This window comes from Neovison vison, chromosome 8 (assembly GCF_020171115.1).
Source record: "Neovison vison isolate M4711 chromosome 8, ASM_NN_V1, whole genome shotgun sequence".
NCBI classification, from domain to species: Eukaryota; Metazoa; Chordata; class Mammalia; order Carnivora; family Mustelidae; genus Neogale; species Neogale vison.
This window is the reverse complement of record NC_058098.1, coordinates 11,231,394-11,248,889: the sequence shown is the minus strand read 5'-3', so window position 1 is coordinate 11,248,889 and position 17,496 is coordinate 11,231,394. Positions and strand designations below refer to the sequence as shown.

At 46.3% G+C, this 17,496-nt stretch overlaps 1 protein-coding gene across 5 annotated transcripts in view; it reads left to right on the top strand.

The window, feature by feature from the left end:
- The window catches only part of SLC9A8 (solute carrier family 9 member A8), a 70,395-nt gene that overhangs the window by 23,142 nt on the left and 29,757 nt on the right, over positions 1-17,496 (top strand). For 4 of the 5 annotated variants that reach the window (XR_006386118.1, XM_044262853.1, XM_044262852.1 and 1 more), the window contains 4 exons: positions 4,689-4,772; positions 10,556-10,657; positions 11,741-11,775; positions 16,894-17,037. Coding sequence is in view for 4 of the 5 variants with exons in the window: in XM_044262853.1 (XP_044118788.1) it covers positions 4,689-4,772; positions 10,556-10,657; positions 11,741-11,775; positions 16,894-17,037 (365 nt within the window). In the remaining variant the exon portion in view is untranslated. The remainder of the gene's footprint in view (positions 1-4,688; positions 4,773-10,555; positions 10,658-11,740; positions 11,776-16,893; positions 17,038-17,496) is intronic. The other variant, XM_044262854.1, reaches the window with a different exon arrangement.

Here is a 17,496-nt window from a genome sequence, read left to right as displayed (position 1 = left end):
TAAAACAGATTTGTCCGGCACCGTGGAGCTTACAGAATGCTTTCTACAGCGTAGCTAATGTCCTTGTGACAACCACGTGAGGTATCACGTGATGCAGACTGACCACATACTATCATCACTGTGTTTTTACAGATGAAGAAAGTGACCACAGAGAGCTTGAGACATGTCCCACATCACAGAGCTAGAAAGTGGCTGAGTTGAGCCTTAGGGCCGGATGCGCTGGCCCTGTGCTGTATTCTCTCCACGGCACCATGCTGACCTCAGTGTGTAGGCGTTCATACCCTCGTGTTCACACAGTAGTACACACATGAGCATCATCTTGTGGCATAAGAACTAATTGAAACTCGAATTTCAACTTAAATTTGTACATTCGTATCGAATACAGAGATTTTAAAAGTGTGTAACAAAATTGATTGTGGGGGGGCAGTAAGGTTTATTTCAAAATATTAAAGAATATTTTGTCACTAAAATTTAGCACATTCAAACCCCACTTGTTTAGATTCAGCTCCTAGGTGCTGGGATTAATTTACCTATGAAACTATAGAGTGTAAAACTTGCAAAACAAGCCACGTAGTCTGACCTACAACACAATTTGAACGTTATAATTAGTATTCAGGAAATATTGTATGTATTGAGCGGAATCACAAAATACATGTTGAGCTCCTCCTATGATAGAGTTCTCCTCGGCTGGGGAAGGGACTGGGCGGGCCCCACCGACACACCCTGTGAATGATCTCTGTGCCCTACTACAACTGGTTGAATTTCACCACCCTCACAGTGGCTAGTTGGAGGACAGGGGACACAGGCTGTAGCCCTTTCTCTGCTTCTGCCTACAGCCTGATGGGTAGAGCCAGCCTGCTAACACATCTGGTTTGACTTAAAATTAATTGCTCAAAATTGGAACTGATTTTAAACAACTAAAAATTGGTTTATTTTAAAATATTATCAATCTATATAAAATGCTGGAGATGTCACATAGAAACCTGAACTTCTAGCTTCCCTTAAAGAAGCAGAAACTCTCTGAACATCAGGCCCCGATGTCGCCCCACAGAGATCCAGCAGCTTCTCCTCTGGGGGAATGCTGTGTGGCCTGGGGAGCCTGAGTTGGTGACCCCTCTTTTGAGCGGTGGGGTCAGGGGGAGGAGAGGGGAGGTTGTCCTCCACGTTGAGTTTTGTATGCTTCAGTTTTGTTGAATTTATTTTTCAGTGGACGTTACTTTCCAAGTTAAATAATAGTAGTGTATTTGATGGTACAGGCAAGTGAAGCAGAGTTGGGCGGTGAATGTAATTAAGCGCCCGGAGAGCTCTCCAGGCCATCTGGGCTCCAGCTCAGAGAAGGGGGAGGTGTCTAGGCTGGGATAGTTGGGGCTTCCCAGAGGAACAGGTGGTCTGTGGAAAGCCGAACCAGGAAGCAGGACACCTGTTTGGCAACCCAGTGCTGGGGGAAGCAAGGAGAGATCAGAAAATCAAGGAGTCTGGTTCTGTCTGTGCAGTTCTGCTGCCACACTGTCCTGCTGGGCTTGCCTTCCGCCTGTATTATCAAATACTTACATGTTTATTTCTTGAAACAACTTTGTTTTTTAATGTTTGTTTGTTTATTTATTTGTTTTAAAGCTTTTATTTGTGTATTTGACAGAGATCGCAAGTAGGCAGAGAGGCAGGCAGAGAGAGAGGAGAAAGCAGGTTCCCTGCTGAGCAGAGAGCCCAATGCAGGGCTTGATCCCAGGACCCTGGGATCATGACCTGAGCCAAAGGCAGAGGCTTTTACCCACTGAGCCACCCACGCGCTCCTATGTATATTTATTTTTTGTTGCAGTTTTTTTTAAGGCTTTTGTTATAAAACGTACATAACATAAAGTGTATTATTTTAGCTATTTTTAGGTGTACATTTCAGTGGCTAAATACATGCACAATGTTGTACAGTCATCACATTATTTCCAGAACTGTTTTATCATCCCAGATAGAAACTACCTAGTAAACAACTTCCCAGTCCCCCTCCCCACAGTCTGTTCTACTTTCTGGTTTTTTGTTTTGTTTTGTTTTTCGGTATTTTCTATTTTTTTAGTCACCCCCATTCTACTTTCTGTCTTTATAAATTTACCTATTTTATGATTCCACTTTATGTAAATAGAATCATACAACATCTGTCCTTTTGTGTCTGCTTTATTTTACTCAGCATGATGTTTTTAAGGTTCATTCATATTGGAGCATGTATCAGAATTTCCTTCCTTTTTGTGGCTGAATAATACTCTTTTGTAGGTATATACCGCACTTTGTTTATCCCTTCATCTGTTAATGGACCATAGGTGTTTCTACCCTTTGGCTATTGTAGACATTGCTGCTGTTAACACTGGTTTACTATAGATGTTTATTTTAAAGGAGACATTATAATAATGGGTTATAATACTGTAGTAAACCAATACTGTTTTTATAAATAAATACGATAAAAACAGAGTAGTACAGAGGCCTCCTGAAGCCTCTGAGGTCAGGCTTGTTCTGTTGAAAAGCAAGATCAAGCACATTTGGAGAGCGGCTTTCCATGTCCTAACACCAACCCGCAGTGTCTTTGAATCAGAAGGGGCTGACTTTCTCAACCTGGGAGGTCAGTGGCATGTGACATACCCTGCTCAAGTAACGTCTAAAATCGCCTCATACCATTTTGGAGGTGATGTTGCCAAAAGGAACCTAGGATCTTTCTATAACTCTAGGTACTCCCTAGAAGGTGGGACATGCATTTCCTGTGGCTGCCTCAGCAAATCACCCAAACTGGGGGGCGTAAGACCACAGAGATTCATTATTCTTCCATAGTTCTAGAGGCCAGAAATCTGAAATCAAGATGTTGGCAGGGCCATGTTTCCTCTGGGGAGCAAGTCCAGGGGATTTGAGGAGAATCCGTCATTGGCCTTTTCTGCTTCTGGTGGTCCCAAGCATTGCTTGGCTGGGGCAGTGTAACCCCTTTCTCCTCTCTGTCCTCACATGTCCTCCTCCTTTGTGTGTGTCCTTTCCTGTCTCTTACAAGGACACTGTCATTGGGTTAGGGCCCACCCTAACTTAGTATGATCTCATCTGGATTCTTCCCTTAATTACATCTGCAAAGACCCTATTTTCTTTTTTTTAAAGATTTTATTTATTTATTTGACAGAGAGAGATCACAAGTAGATGGAGAGGCAGGCAGAGAGAGAGATAGAGGGAAGCAGGCTCCCTGCTGAGCAGAGAGCCCAATGTGGGACTCGATCCCAGGACCCTGAGATCATGACCTGAGCCAAAGGCAGCGGCTTAACCCACTGAGCCACCCAGGCGCCCCTGCAAAGACCCTATTTTCAAAGAAGGTCACACCTGGGGTTCCACATGGACGTGAATTAAGCCTGGAGGACACCGGGCAACCCACTGCAGGGAGGTTCTCTTCTTCCTCGGGTCGGGGCTGGTTTCTGAAATTCCAAAAGAATCTATACAGCACCCCTACTAGACAGGTCATGAGAATAGGTTGCCCCACAAAACAGAGATCGGCCCATTGCTTTTCACATGGTCCCGGTCTGAGTCATGAGCTTGTTGCACGGGCAGTTATTTTAAGACTTAATAAGGCATTTTCAGAAGTCATTTGCTTTCTATTTTGAGCCTTTGAATGTTATTTTAGTCTTTATGGTAACAGCTGTACATTAGTAAGAATACACTTAGCCATTCTTTTGATTAGTCAAGACAGATAAGACGTGACAGACAAGACATGAAAACTTTCATATGAGAAAGGGCTGAATTTTGCATTGTGAAGCAGGTTTTGTATTACATGTGTCATTTTGAACTTGAGGACCAATATGAATTTTCCCTCCAATATACCAGCAATTAGAGATATTAATATAGAAAATGAAATTATTATGTTACCCCTCCAAAGACGGCTATATTCTAGAAATACCTTTCCTAATGGTACTTAATACTTGAATCTGAAAGCATGGCAAAGGGCCTGCTTGGTAGCCATGTCCCAAGTCACAAGGGCATCAGATGGAGACTGTTTCATCATAGTCCCAGATTTAGGAAAATGGCACAGTTGTCTGTGACAGGCAGAGAAAAGGCAGGGCTGTTTTAAACATGGATAGCGTCTACTCTTCCTCCAAGTGGATTTTTTTAGGGCTTACTGTTACTGTTTTCCCGGAGAATTTCAATTTGTGGACTTATTTTTGGAAGTGTTCAGTTTTAATTGAAATGTCTTCTGTATTAAAATTAACTTTCTTTCCTTAGTAAAGAATGAAAATCAGGGGCCCCTGGGTGCTTAGTCGGTTAGTCGTCCAACTCTTGATTTCATCTCAGATCCTGGGATTAAGGCCCACGTTGGGCTCTCTGCTGGCTGTGGAGCCTGCTTAAGATTCTCTTTCTCCCTCTCCCTCTACCCCTCCCCCATCCCTTTCTATAAAAATACTTTAAAAAAAAAACAAGAATGAAGAGCATATACTGTGTGTTTGGAAGCAGTTCATATGCTGGTCACCTTTTCAAATCACTTGTCCTACATTTTTAAATGCAGGTTTTATTGTGTTTTTTTGGTTTCTTCTTCTGCTTGGTTTTATCATCAGGTAATCTTTTAAACATTGGGTGTTTCCACTGGGCTTAAGAGGACAATTACTTTGGCTCTTCACTGGTGGGTTTATTTCTTAACTACATAGATTCCATCCTTCTGAAAAATACCCATTTTATATTTACAGGAAGAAGAAATGTTTCGTCCAAATATGTTTTTCCTCCTCTTGCTTCCTCCTATTATATTTGAGTCAGGATATTCGTTACACAAGGTAAGACTCAGGCCTGCGTCAGTGCTTTTGGTCTAGCTGGCTGCCTGTGTTAGTAAGGCGGCCTCCGGAAAAGCTTAGGTGTTGACCTCGCAGTGCAGGATCTGCACCCATACCCCAGGGTGCATGGTCGAAGCTGGACTGCACCGCCTGACTTAGGGAGAGGAACAGACATATCTGGTCCGTGGGCTGCTGTCATGGTCGCAGGCGCTGCGGCTTCTTAACTAGTGTTTTCCGTAGAGGGTTACCTTGCCTAGCAAGTGATGGCCACAGTGATTTTAAGTGGTGTACAGACAGACGATCCATTGATTCCTCTGGTGGGACACAGACTGACATATGTCGGAGCACAGACTGTCCCGGGACAGCAGGGACATGTGCCTCAGGCCTTTCGAGTCTCTCAGCTCACTGTGTCAGGCCTCTCTCCCTCCTTAGGCTTCTGCCTCCTTCAGTGGGTCCCCTCTTGGTGTCTTGCCCTGGGCCTCAGCTCCCAGCTGACAGCCCCTCACCCCCGGTCTCCCTTTCTTCCTGCCCTTTCCCTGGCCCAGCTTCTGCTTACCAGAGTGGAGCCTCTCCTTGCTCCCCAGTCGTCCAGCTCCTTCTGGCCCATTACCTAGTCCCACAGTTACCCGGCCTATTCGTGGCTCCTCGGCCTGGAAAGCGGCCTCAGCAGCCCCTGCCCATTTCCCTGCTTTGCCCCAGCATTTCTGGTCTCTGTCCTCCAGTTTCCAGTGGAACCCTTTCTGCCTGGGCGGGAGCTTCTGACTTTCAAGCCAGTTTGTATATATATGTATGTGCGTTGGGGGTTAAGGGGGTTGGGGATGTCTTTTTCTTGTCTGTGGGTTTTCTTTAAGTGTATTTAAGTTTTCAAATAAAAAGGTGGAGCACCTGGATGGCTCAGATGGTTGAGTGTTAGCTAGGGTCATGATCTCTAGGTCCTGGGATTGAGCCCCATGTCAGGCTCCCAGCTCAGCAGGGAGTCTCCTTCTCCCTCTCCCTCTGTTTCTCCCCGTGCTTCTGCTGTGTGTCTGTCTCTTTCTCAAATAAATAACCTTTAAAAAATAAAATTAAAAGGTGATTCAACTTAAAATATTAGTAATAATCAGTTATTTTGTGAATGTGATTAGAAACTGTGAAGGTTGGAAGGTTTGGCCTAGCCTCTGAGAAAGGGAAGAGCCTGGACTTTCAGAGAGATGTAGGTTTAATCCTGTGCTGCCCCCTACAGGTGTCTTTCGGGTAAAGTCAAGATTTTAAAACAAAACAAAAAACCCTGAAAATTGGTTGGTTGGTTGAAGGTTTGCAGTAGATGAAAGGATGTTTGTAAAGCATCACCCGCCACAATAAATAATTGGTGGTGCTTCTTGTTACTAACATGATCTGTTATTAATGTGACCAGTGTTGTTGCTGTTGTTTTTAAGATTTTTTTTTATTTGACTGAGAGAGAGAGAGAGATCACAAGTAGGCAGAGAGGCAGGCAGAGGGAGAGGGGGAAGCAGGCTCCCTGCTGAGCAGAGAGCCCGATGCGGGGCTCGATCCTAGGACCCTGAGACCATGACCTGAGCCGAAGGCAGAGGCTTAACCCACTGAGCTACCCAGGCGTCCCATCTGGCTCTCTGCCCAACACCCATACCCAACACCCAGTATTGTTTTTAATAGCTTATTAAACTTGAGAGTTAAATTTGTCATGAGAGTTTTGGTTAAAACATACTAGTTAAATCTTTAATTTTCCACCTGGATACTAAAGCATAAATACTCTAAAATGTTCGGTCCAGTTTTTTTTTTTTAAAGATTTTATTCATTTATTTGACAGAGAGAAATCACAAGTAGATGGAGAGGCAGGCAGAGAGAGAGAGGGAAGCAGGCTCCCTGCTGAGCAGAGAGCCCGATGCGGGACTCGATCCCAGGACCCTGAGATCATGACCTGAGCCGAAGGCAGCGGCTTAACCCACTGAGCCACCCAGGCGCCCCAAGTCCAGATTTTTTTTAAGCTGTTTCTTTATTGTGGCCCTATTCAAAGAAAAAGTGAAAAGGAGGTTTAATGTAAAAAAAAAATCTTATAAATTATTACTGACCTCAGATAATTTTTTATTATTTTTATTAACATATGATATGTTATTTGTCCCAGGGTACAGGTCTGTGAATCGTCAGGCTTACACACTTCACAGCACTCACCATATGACATACCCTCGCCAATGTCCATAACCCAACCACCCACTCCAAACCCCTCTTCCCCCAGTTTGTTTTGTGAGATTACGAGTCTCTTATGGTTTCTGACCTCAGATAATTTAAAAAGAAACAAGCAAGAAGGAATTAAAAGTCAATGTCTAGCTCTTTCATTTTATAAACAAATAGTGAATTATAAGCAGATTGAGGAAATATTTTAGAACAATGCTGAGGAGATTGATTTGGTTTTTACTTAAAAATATGACACTTTGGAGGCACCTGGGTGGCTCAGTCATTAAGCATCTGCCTTCAACTCAGGTCATGATCCCAGGGTCCTGGGATCGAGCCCCGCATCAGGCTCATTGCTCAGCAGGAAGCCTGCTTCTCCCTCTCCCACTCCCCCTGCTTGTGTTCCCTCTCTCACTGTGTCTCTCTCTGTCAAATAAATCTTTGTTTAAAAATGACACTTTGGTTATTGCATTAGAGCATATAAAAATTTTATTTTCTAATTTTTTGGAGGGAAGAGAGAAGCTTGTTCCAAAATTTGAGGAAAATAATAGTTTCTTAGAAAAACGTATGTTTAAAGATGGCTTTCCAGCAGAAAATGGGACAATTTATGTGAAAGGGACTAATGTAAGTTAGAAATGCGAATGCAGAGACTTCTGTCCACTTCTTATCCTCCCTAGAGAAGATAGGAAGTCATCTTGAATGTCTTTAATATTGCTGTATTTGCTGATATAAATTTGGACTTGGAATAAAAATGTCAGTAAGATTACCATCAGTTAATATGCATTAGATAGGCAACTGTTGGTTCTTTGAAATTATTAATATAATATAAAGAGTAGTCCATTAGTTATATCAAAGAGAAACAGATAAATTTGCTTTATGTAACAAAGGGAAGTTCTTGAATGTGGTTACTTGAATTGGGGTGAATTTTCACCATTCAGATTAATTTTTTTAATATTTTATTTATTTATTTGACAGACAGAGTTCACAAGTAGGCAGAGAGGCAGGCAGAAAGAGAGCGGGGGAAGCAGGCTCCCTGCTTGAGCAGAGAGCCTGATGCGGGGCTCTATCCCAGGACCCTGGGATCATGACCTGAGCCAAAGGCAGAGGCTTTAACCCACTGAGCCCCCCAGGCGCCCCATTCAGATTAATATTAATCAACTCCATAAATTATATCAGCATTAGATTCCTATAAACAGATCAAGACTTAATTTAATCTGTTTTTAACAACAAATAAATCTGCTCCTTACAAAGAAAAGCTCAGAGATGAAAGCCTTTCGTTCAGAAAAAACCAAGTCATTGTGTTTGCCCTGTGTTATTTTAAAGTTCTTTGTGTGTGGAAGATTGATACACCAAACAAAGTAATTGAATGTCAGATTACGGGAGGCCAAATCAGATTGTATGAATGAAGCTAAGTAGCCTCCTAAAGGAGATGGGCTTGTTGGGGCCACCAGTGTTGAGCTGAGGACACACTTTTTTTAAAATAGCACTTCTGGGGCACCTGGGTGGCTCAGTCATTAAGCACCTGACTTCAGCTCAAGTCATGATCCCAGAGTCCTGGGATCGAGCCCTGTGTTGTTCTGCCCAAGAAGCAGGAAGCCTGCTTCTTCCTCTCCCACTCTCCCTGCTGGTGGTTGCCTCTCGCTGTCTCTCTCTCTCTCTCTCTGGCAAATAAATAATCTTAAAAAAAAATAAAAAATAGCACTTCCTGTGGTTCCTGACCAGCTCAGTGGAAAGAGCATCTGACTCTTGGTTTTGGCTTAGGTCATGATCTTGGGGTCATGAGTTTGAGCCCCGTGTCTGGCTTCCTGCTTAGTGCAGAGTCTGTTTAAGTCTCTCTCCCTCTCCCTCTGCCCCCCCCCCCCGCCTTGTGCATGCCTGCCCTCTCTCTCTCTCTCAAATAAATAAATAAATCTTTAATAAGATATCGGTTCCAGGGATATCTGGCTGTCAGTAGAGCATGCAACTCTTGTTCTCAGGTTCATGAGTTTGAGCCCTCTGTTGGGTATAGAGATTACTTTAAAAAATATGTATACTGCGCATCGGGCTCTCTGTTGAGCAGGGAGGGAACCTGCTTCCCCCTCTATCTCTGCCTGCCTCTCTGCTTACTTGTGATCTCTCTCTCTCTGTCAAATAAACAAATAAAATCTTAAAAATGAAAAATATGTGTAGAATAAAATAGCACTTCCTGTTGTCTGTGGCTTGTTAGTTAAGCAGAAGGATGGAATTCCTTGTCTATGCCCATAGTCAAGTGTCAGGGGTCCTTGGTATTATTCCTAAGTGGAGCCCACAGGAGTCTAATAAGTAGCTTTTTAAAAAATTTTATGGAAACTTGAAAGATAATTCCATAGTACTAGGACTCAAATATTTTCTCATAAAGTATAATTCTACCTATACTTTATGAGTCTACCTATACTCATAAAGTATAGGTAGAATTATATCTCATCTGTCATATTTGATGAAGATACTAATAGAGTAAAATAAAATTTTTTTTAAAGATTTTATTTATTTATTAGAGAGAAAAAATGAGCAGGGAGGGGGCAGTGGGAGAGGGAGAACTAGGCTCCCTGCTGTACAGGAAGCCCAACATGGGACTCAATCCTAGGACCCTGGGATCATGACCTGAGCCGAAGGCAGATGCTTAACTGGTTGAGCCACCCAGACGTCCCTAGAGTAAAATAAAATTATTTGGAAGTCCTGTACAGCAAACTGGATTTTCTGATCATATAACCTATTATCTTGACATTCTTTATAATAATGCACCTTTTCTGGGGTACCTGCTGGCTTGGTCAGTGCAGCATGTGACTCTTGATGTCGGGGTTGTGAGTTCGAGCCCCACATTGGGTATAGATTGCTTAAAGTCTTTAAAGGAAATTATGTTCTTTTTTTAATTAAATAAAAAATTATAATTATGTAAGCTTTGGACTTTGATCAGACATGAAACACAATTAATTCCTTTTATACCTATTCATTGGGCATCTCCCATCTGATGGGCATTATGCCAGCAACTGTTACATAAAAGCAGACGAGGTCATTGTGTGTATGTGTGTGTGTCCCTGTCATCATGAATCTGCCCTCAACCCCCTGCTGAGCATATAGCTTAGTGGGAAAGACAGACATCAAATAGTTCTATAAATGAATGTAAGATTTTGGCCCTGTCACTCGCTACCAGGAGAGGGTTATTGGGCACTCAGAGTATAGAATAGGATCTGACCTGGGTAAGGGATGAGAGCAGGTTTTCCTCAGGAAGAGCCAGACCACCCTAAGATCTTAGGATGATTCAAGTTTACCAAGCAAGGAAGAAGAAAGAATGGTCAAAGCCCAGGGAGCATGCTGTGTTCGGAGAACCAGAGAGAGACAGAGAGTCACCAGTGTGACTAGAACCCAGAGAACAAAGAGGAGGTTAGAGGTCTTCACAGGGGTCCAAGCATCCAGGCTTTGGTTGGGTTTTAGCTGCATTCCGAGCGGAAGTGGGGGGTCAAAGTGAAGACAGCACAAACCAGGTGGGTGGTCTTTTGCAGAGAATCAAGTGTATGCAGAGGGCCAGGTGGGGTGTGCATGCCTTCACCGACTGGACCAGCTACCCTAAGCACTTCTCCTATCTCTGCTCTTTCCAACAGGGTAACTTCTTTCAAAATATTGGCTCCATCACCCTGTTTGCTGTTTTCGGTACAGCAATTTCTGCTTTTGTAGTAGGGGGAGGAATTTATTTTCTGGGTCAGGTAAGAGAAACATCTTTGAAAAATTCTGAGAATCTCACATTCTTAGAGCTAGGGCAGGGAGGTGGGGTAGGGATACTTTGTGGGGCCTGGGTTTCACGTTCAAGGTAAATGCTGTCCTGGAAGGAAATCCAAACTCATACGAGGCACAGTAAAGGCATGCTGAAATTGTTTCTAAGTGTCCTCAAAGAGCGTTGGTGTCTGGAATTGAGTGAATTTTCTCCATAATGCCCAAAAGTTTTGGATCTTATTTGCAAGCCAATAATTTCTTAAGAGAATACTAAAAATAAAGCAGAATATATACCACCAAGGTCTTCAGATTATAACAGTATAGGTTATGTTATCAAGTAGACTGAATCAGGATTAGGCACTGTTTCTTAATGAAAATTTGGAATTTTTAGAAATCAAGATTCTGAATATGTTCACTCAATTCTAAGCTGCCCAGCCATAGAATTACATACTCTGGATTTTCCACCATTGCTAAACCAGTTCCCAGTGTTCTGTACTTTGAGTTCAAATTACTTTTAATCTACCCAGAAAGGTAGTATCTCTAGTTTTGCATTCTGCATGTCTATGCATGTCATAGTTCTTTTCCTTTATGGGCACTTGCAGAAAGTTTGTCTGCCCTAGTTCCGTAAACTAAGTTTGAGATTCAGGCCTCTGGGTGACTGGCAGGCTCCTCGTGTGTGTGTCAGATGTGTCTGCTTCTGTGGGCAGCTAGCGGCCAAAGCCGATGGCATCTGAGCGTCACCTGGACTGCCGCCTCAGTGGCGCCAGGATGAATATGTCTGTCCTGCATCCTTCTTCGTTGCACGCTTCTAGCATCAAATGGGAATGACCTTAAGAAAACCAGGCCTAAATTGGCCTGAAAGATGTAGCATTCTGTTCCATACTTTTGTTGTATAATGATCGAATGCACGCTTAAACTAAAACTTAGGAGTTTTCTTTATTTTTCAAGTGGTTTGGGGACTGAAGATTAATGTCCTTATTAGTTTCTAATACAGCACTAATGGACATTTTAATCTTCTTGGCTGTTCTCCAGGGGATTTTTTTTGTGTCTGTGTGTTTGTGTGTTTTATTTTACAGGCTGATGTAATCTCTAAACTCAACATGACAGACAGGTAAATCTTTCATACTGTCACACCCGTATGACTCCTTTTCAGACTGGGGACAGTTCTCTCCACATTGATTCCTGGGTGTGGTATTTCTGTGTTCTGTCTCTCTCATTGTTTTGCCGATGATTTCTGCTGAATTCACTTGTGGCTCAGAAATGAATCAAAACTATATTTTGGAATTTTGAAGATCTCTAGTCAGAGCATTGCTGATTGAAATAACTGATTTAATTTAAGCTTTGGAGAGAATAACTCTGGTCCGTTAACCAGACAGTGCATCTTTCATTACCCAGAATCATCTTTGCCTAATTTCTGAGTGTTCTCAGTGGCCGCGAAAAAAAGTTGTCCTCTGGATAGATTAGGGGTGGAGTGGGGGGCGAGGTGTACAGAGTCTGCCCTGTGGGAGTCCCACAAAGCCAGGCGTGGGGTAGGGTGGGGGAAGCAGGCAGGGCCAAGGGCTCTACTGTGGACATCTTGCTCAGTCTGACGCTGCCCCAGTGAGCGCTCAGAGCGGCTGTCTCAGAGCCCAGCCCGGGAATTTCCTAACTGACTTAGCAAGAAGCAACCCAGGCCGCTGTCTCCTGGAGAGTACCAGATAGTGCTCACAACGCACACAGGCAGAGTGAGGCCTGGTGTCGCCTCTCTGAGAAGTCCAGCGCGTGTGCGGCTTTGGTCCATGTTTCTGGACCATTGGTGGTTGCTTCTGTGGCCTGGCTGGGGACTGGAAAGCAAAGCCAGCTCTCGGCCCCATCTCTCCCATCAGGCCAGCCACAACTTTCAGCCCTCAGCAACTTGGGGGCTAGAATATTGAAGCCCCTTTCGTGGGAAATGTGCCTCTGCTACCAGCCAACCGAATCCCATCTTTCCGCCAGGAACACAAATCTTGGAGTTTTTAGTGGAAGATAGTCCTGATATATAAACAAGTAGCGAAAATCACATTCCTAATTCCATAAGGAGCTGGAAATAAAGCAGAACTGAGGCCCACATTTTGTAGGTGTTTTGCAAGTGAAAAGAAACACCCCATACCCCTTCCTGTAAAGGAAGAATGTCAGGACATTCACTCCTTCAACCTTTTCTGGGGCAACTGGTTAGAGATATAGACAATGCTTGATGAATTCTTGTGGCATTGAATCAAACCAGTGTTTATTGGGTTGTTGAGGGAGAGAGGAGTAAAAGAATTGTCCCTTCGACAAGCAGAGAGTAAGAACCAGGTAGGGTTTCTCTCTGTGTGTGCAGACACTTCTTTCTTGTTGGAAAACAACAGTCCCCTACATGGGGAGCGCTCTGGGGAAAATAAGCCAGCAGTTGCACGCGCACACACAGCCCCAGGGCCTGGCCAGGCACTTAACCGGGGGGCGTTGCCTGTGTGCGTCTTTGGATGACCACAGTGGAAGAGTGCTCCTTGTCTGAAGGCGACTTCTCAGCTCTACCCAGTAATCACCATGTGGGAATATGGGCCCAGAAGTACTAAATATTAAAAAAAAAAAAAAAAAATTGGGGGACACCTGAGTGACTCAGTTAAGATTAAGTGTCTGCCTTCAACTCAGGTGAGGCTCTCCAGGTCCTGGGATTGAGTCCTGCCTCAGGCTCCCTGCTCAGCGGGGCGCCTGTGTCACCTCTTTTGCCCCTGCCTGTGCTCTCTCTCTCTCTCTCTCAAATGAACAAATAAAATCTTAAAAAAACATTTTTCCCCCCACAAGAGGCCAGGTTTCTAGATTTTAATCATGAATTTTCTAGATTTTGAATGGTGACAAGTTAGTTTTTCAAAACGTCAGGTCGGTCAAACGTAAGACCCACAGACCTCTGCGCAACAGAAAACGTAAAAATAACTTGGTTGCACATAAGATTTTATCATAGCCATGGTTCTGCTGGAGAGCGAGGTCACTGGTGGACTCAGCAGTTACATCCCCACGCCGGTCTTTCACTTGGTGATGTTGCTGTCTTATGAGATGATAGAGTAAATCAGGAAAACACATTTTTAACTTGAACTTCTAGCCTCTGGCCTTATAAAGAACCAGCCACGAATGTGGAAGGGGGAGCAGCTGATCACATGATGACAGGACTCCCGAGACGGAGCGGTCCGTGAGTCGGGTTGTTCATACTTAAGACTTTCCGTGCTCACTGCCAGGAAGGCTCTGCCCCACTCTGGATCCCCAGCTCAAGCTAAATGTCTTCCGTGATTCATGCAAAGCATTTCCCGCCAGCTTCTTATGAAAAATTTAAACATACAGAAAAGACCCAAGCATGTACGTGGATCCCAAATGACCACCACATGTGTTCGATCACTATTCAAGTGTATTTGCTTTCTTTTTTAGTTGGAATTCATTAGCCAACACATAGTACATCATTATCATTGTATTTTTTGCTTTAACGTGGATCTTTCCGTTCGTCCCTCCCTCTGTCCATTCATCAGTCTGTCTGCTTCTAGTTCCTGCTCTGGTTTCAGTTCAGGTTGCTACAGGGATCGTGACAAAGAACATCAGTTAGGCCTTTTCTGGCACAAATGAAACCCAACACAAGTAGTTTTGGGGGCAGGGAGAAGGTTGTTGGCTCAGAAATGAAGTGTTCCAGAATGATGGCTTCCAGCATGACAGCCCCCAGGGCCCACGCTGTCCAGGAATCTCTCCTCTTGCCGCATCTCTGTGCTCGCTTCTCAACTGGCCTCGTCCTCGGGCACGCTTGCCCCACGTGGCAGCACTGATGGCCCAGGCTCAAGTCACCCTCACGTTAGCTATCCCAGCCAAAAGGGCCAACCTAACTCTTGATGACCTGGTAAAATGCCTGCTGATGGCCCTCTTTGACCAAACTTGGGGCCACTGCCCACTCCTAGAGCCCTATGCAACTGTGTGGGGGGAGAGGAGGGGAGGTGTGGCTCCCCAAAGGAAAATGGGGGTGCTATTCCCAAAACCAGGGGTGTGGATGCTGGGCAGAGAGAACCGTGACCATCTGCTCCGCTGCCCTGTCCTCGGGGTTGGAGCCGCACAAGGTCAGCACCCCACACACAAGCCACCAGGGGCTCCCAGGTTCCCCACCCCCACCTATTTCTTTTTGGACATTCTTTTTAGACATTCTTTTTCCTTGAGGCCCCTGATGATTTGCCCTGGGGTGAGAGAGTGGGAATTTAAGACAAGAAGACAAGCTCTAGGTCAGGGTGCAGCAGGAGGGCCTCAAGGCCTGCTGTCGGCAAGCAGCCCCCCCCCCACCCCCCAGGATGGCAGTCCTTCGGCGGTGTCACCTTTCCTTCTTTCCCTCGCCTTCCTCCTCTTCCGCCCTCCTGCCTGCCATCCCCAAATACCTCTGGGCCATGCTCAGTACAGATCCCGAGAAAGTATGCATGAAAGTAACATGTAGTGCCCACTCCCTGGGCACTCCCAGTGAGGTGAGAGGCAGGTGACCTGTGACAGCCTGTGAGGACAGGGCAGGTGTGGAACTAAGCTCTGAACTGAGACTGTCTTTTGGGGTCTCCTCCTCAGCTTGAGATCCAGACGCTGTCCTTGAGGTGAGCCGGTTAGCTTGCGTGGGTTCGCCTTAGTCAGACACAGGGAGCTTGCCTTGGAGACCAGAATGCCGGGTCATTGGCTCAGAGGGCGCACTGTAGCTGGCAAGGCAGCCAGGCAGCTCCTCCCAGTAGCCCCGCTCTCCCTGAGCCCCGACTCACGTGATTGTGCGGGGCTGCTGGGGATGGTGCAGTGGACAGAGCCCACCCCTGTCCCGGGCGAGTAGCTCCCGCTTCCCTCCCAGACCGCGCCCATGGCGAGGGCATGAAACAGGTGGCCGGGCTCTGGCTTCCATCTTTACCCAGATCTGTCCCGTTGGAGGTCCCTGTTTTGTCTCATGTTGTAGAAGGGGGCCGAGCTCGTCTGTCTGCTGAGCTAGAAGGAAAGCAGTGCCGGGCGTGTCATTTGACAGGATTGGAAGGCTCTCGAGAACTCTTAGGGGTAAAAAGACAAGTTGAGAGAGTAAGTCATCAGGCTCCTGAGGTGGCCCATGAGGCCCTCCCTTGCTTGCCAGCCTCCGACATGTCCTGCCGCTCACCCTCGCCGGCTGCTGCCACACTCACGTGTCTGTTTCTCAGGCCAGCAAGCTCGCTCCCACCTCAGAGGCATCTCGCCGCTGTCTGTCCCCAGATCCTGGCTTGGCCATCTACTCTTTATCATGTAGATGCTTGTTTCAGCAAGAGTCATCTCTTCAGGGGCCTTTTCTGACCATCCAGTCTAAGTGGCCCACCCTGCCGCCCCCGCCAGGTCACTCTGATCTTCCACGTCATGTTTGCCATTTTCCGAACCGCCCTTGGTGTCTGCGTGTTGCTCTGTCCAGCGTAGCGGTCAGGGGCACGGTCTCCGAGCCGGATGGCCTGTGTTTGGATCCTGGCTCTGCCACTTCTTAGCTGTCTGACCTTAAACAAGTTCCTTAACCTCCCTGTCCCCCTGTTTCCTCTTACGTAGCCGGGGCAGTAATAGTGGCACCACACATGGGGGCTGTGTGGAATAACGAGTTTCTGTGTGTAAAGTGCCCACACCGTGCCCGGGACGTGGTCATTATTGGCCTCAGTGCCTGAAACATTTCGGACAATTAATAGCTCTTTCTTGGAGAGAGTGACATCTTCCTGGGCACTGTTAGGGGGGAGCTGCTGGCCCGGTGGGGGGTGGCGCTGGCGTGGGTGGCTGCCATCCCCTTGAAGCACCCCAGAGATGCTGCTGACTTTTGGTACTCTCTGAGATGTTGCAAATCTAAGTGCAGCCTACGGCCAGTCACAGGTGGCACTCTGGTGGCCAGGGGAGAGGCAGAGGTCACATCCAGGAGCTCGTGGGCCCTGTGGGGGAGGCCCCGTGAGCCATCACGGTTCTGGCTGCTCTGACAAAGAAGGCTGGGGATGTCTAATGTATTTTCAGCAAAAGTCTGCCATCCGTCATCGGTCAGATAAAGCCCTGGGACTCAGGGTGGGAAACCAAGCTATTCTAACAACTGCCTGTGGGGCGGGAGAAGAGACAGCGGCTCCTCCAGTTACCGCGGCTCCGGTGTGTACGAACGTGTCAGACCGCATACAGGCTCTGGCTTTGCTGTTTTACTGTGTGGGCCCCATGGTCAGCGTCGCCGAGTGACCCCTTCCTTTTCTCCTCTGTGCAGCTTTGCGTTTGGCTCCCTGATTTCTGCCGTCGACCCGGTGGCCACTATTGCCATTTTCAATGCGCTTCACGTGGACCCGGTGCTCAACATGCTGGTTTTTGGAGAGAGTATCCTCAACGACGCAGTCTCCATTGTCCTGACCAAGTGAGTGTCCTTTCTTCAAGGCCGCCACTGAAGGTCCTGGTGTCAGAGAGACAGCTGTTCCCAGGCAGCTGCACGAACAGCTGCTTGTCCTCTGGGCGGCCGGGTCACGCGCTTCTCCGTCTTCCGTTTGGACAAGCCCTCACACACCCCAGCGGTGCTGTCAAGGCCCGGGCTGAGCAGAGGCAAGCCCGCCCTTTAGGACCTTTCCGCAGTGGTTTCAAGTGCAGCTTCTTGTCCAGGTCCCAGGGGTGCCTATTAACCAGAGCAGTCCCAGGCCCCACCCTCCCAGCATCTGATTCAGTTGTTCTGGGGTGAGACCTAAGAATTGAGGTGCTTTATTAGTTCCAGCATAGGAGGGAGCAGCCAGTTGAGGGATGGGTGTGTGGACAGCTTCGGTGCAGACAGATGCGGAAGGCAGAGGCTCTGCTCTCCCACTGAGGGGCTGTCGCCCAGCACCTT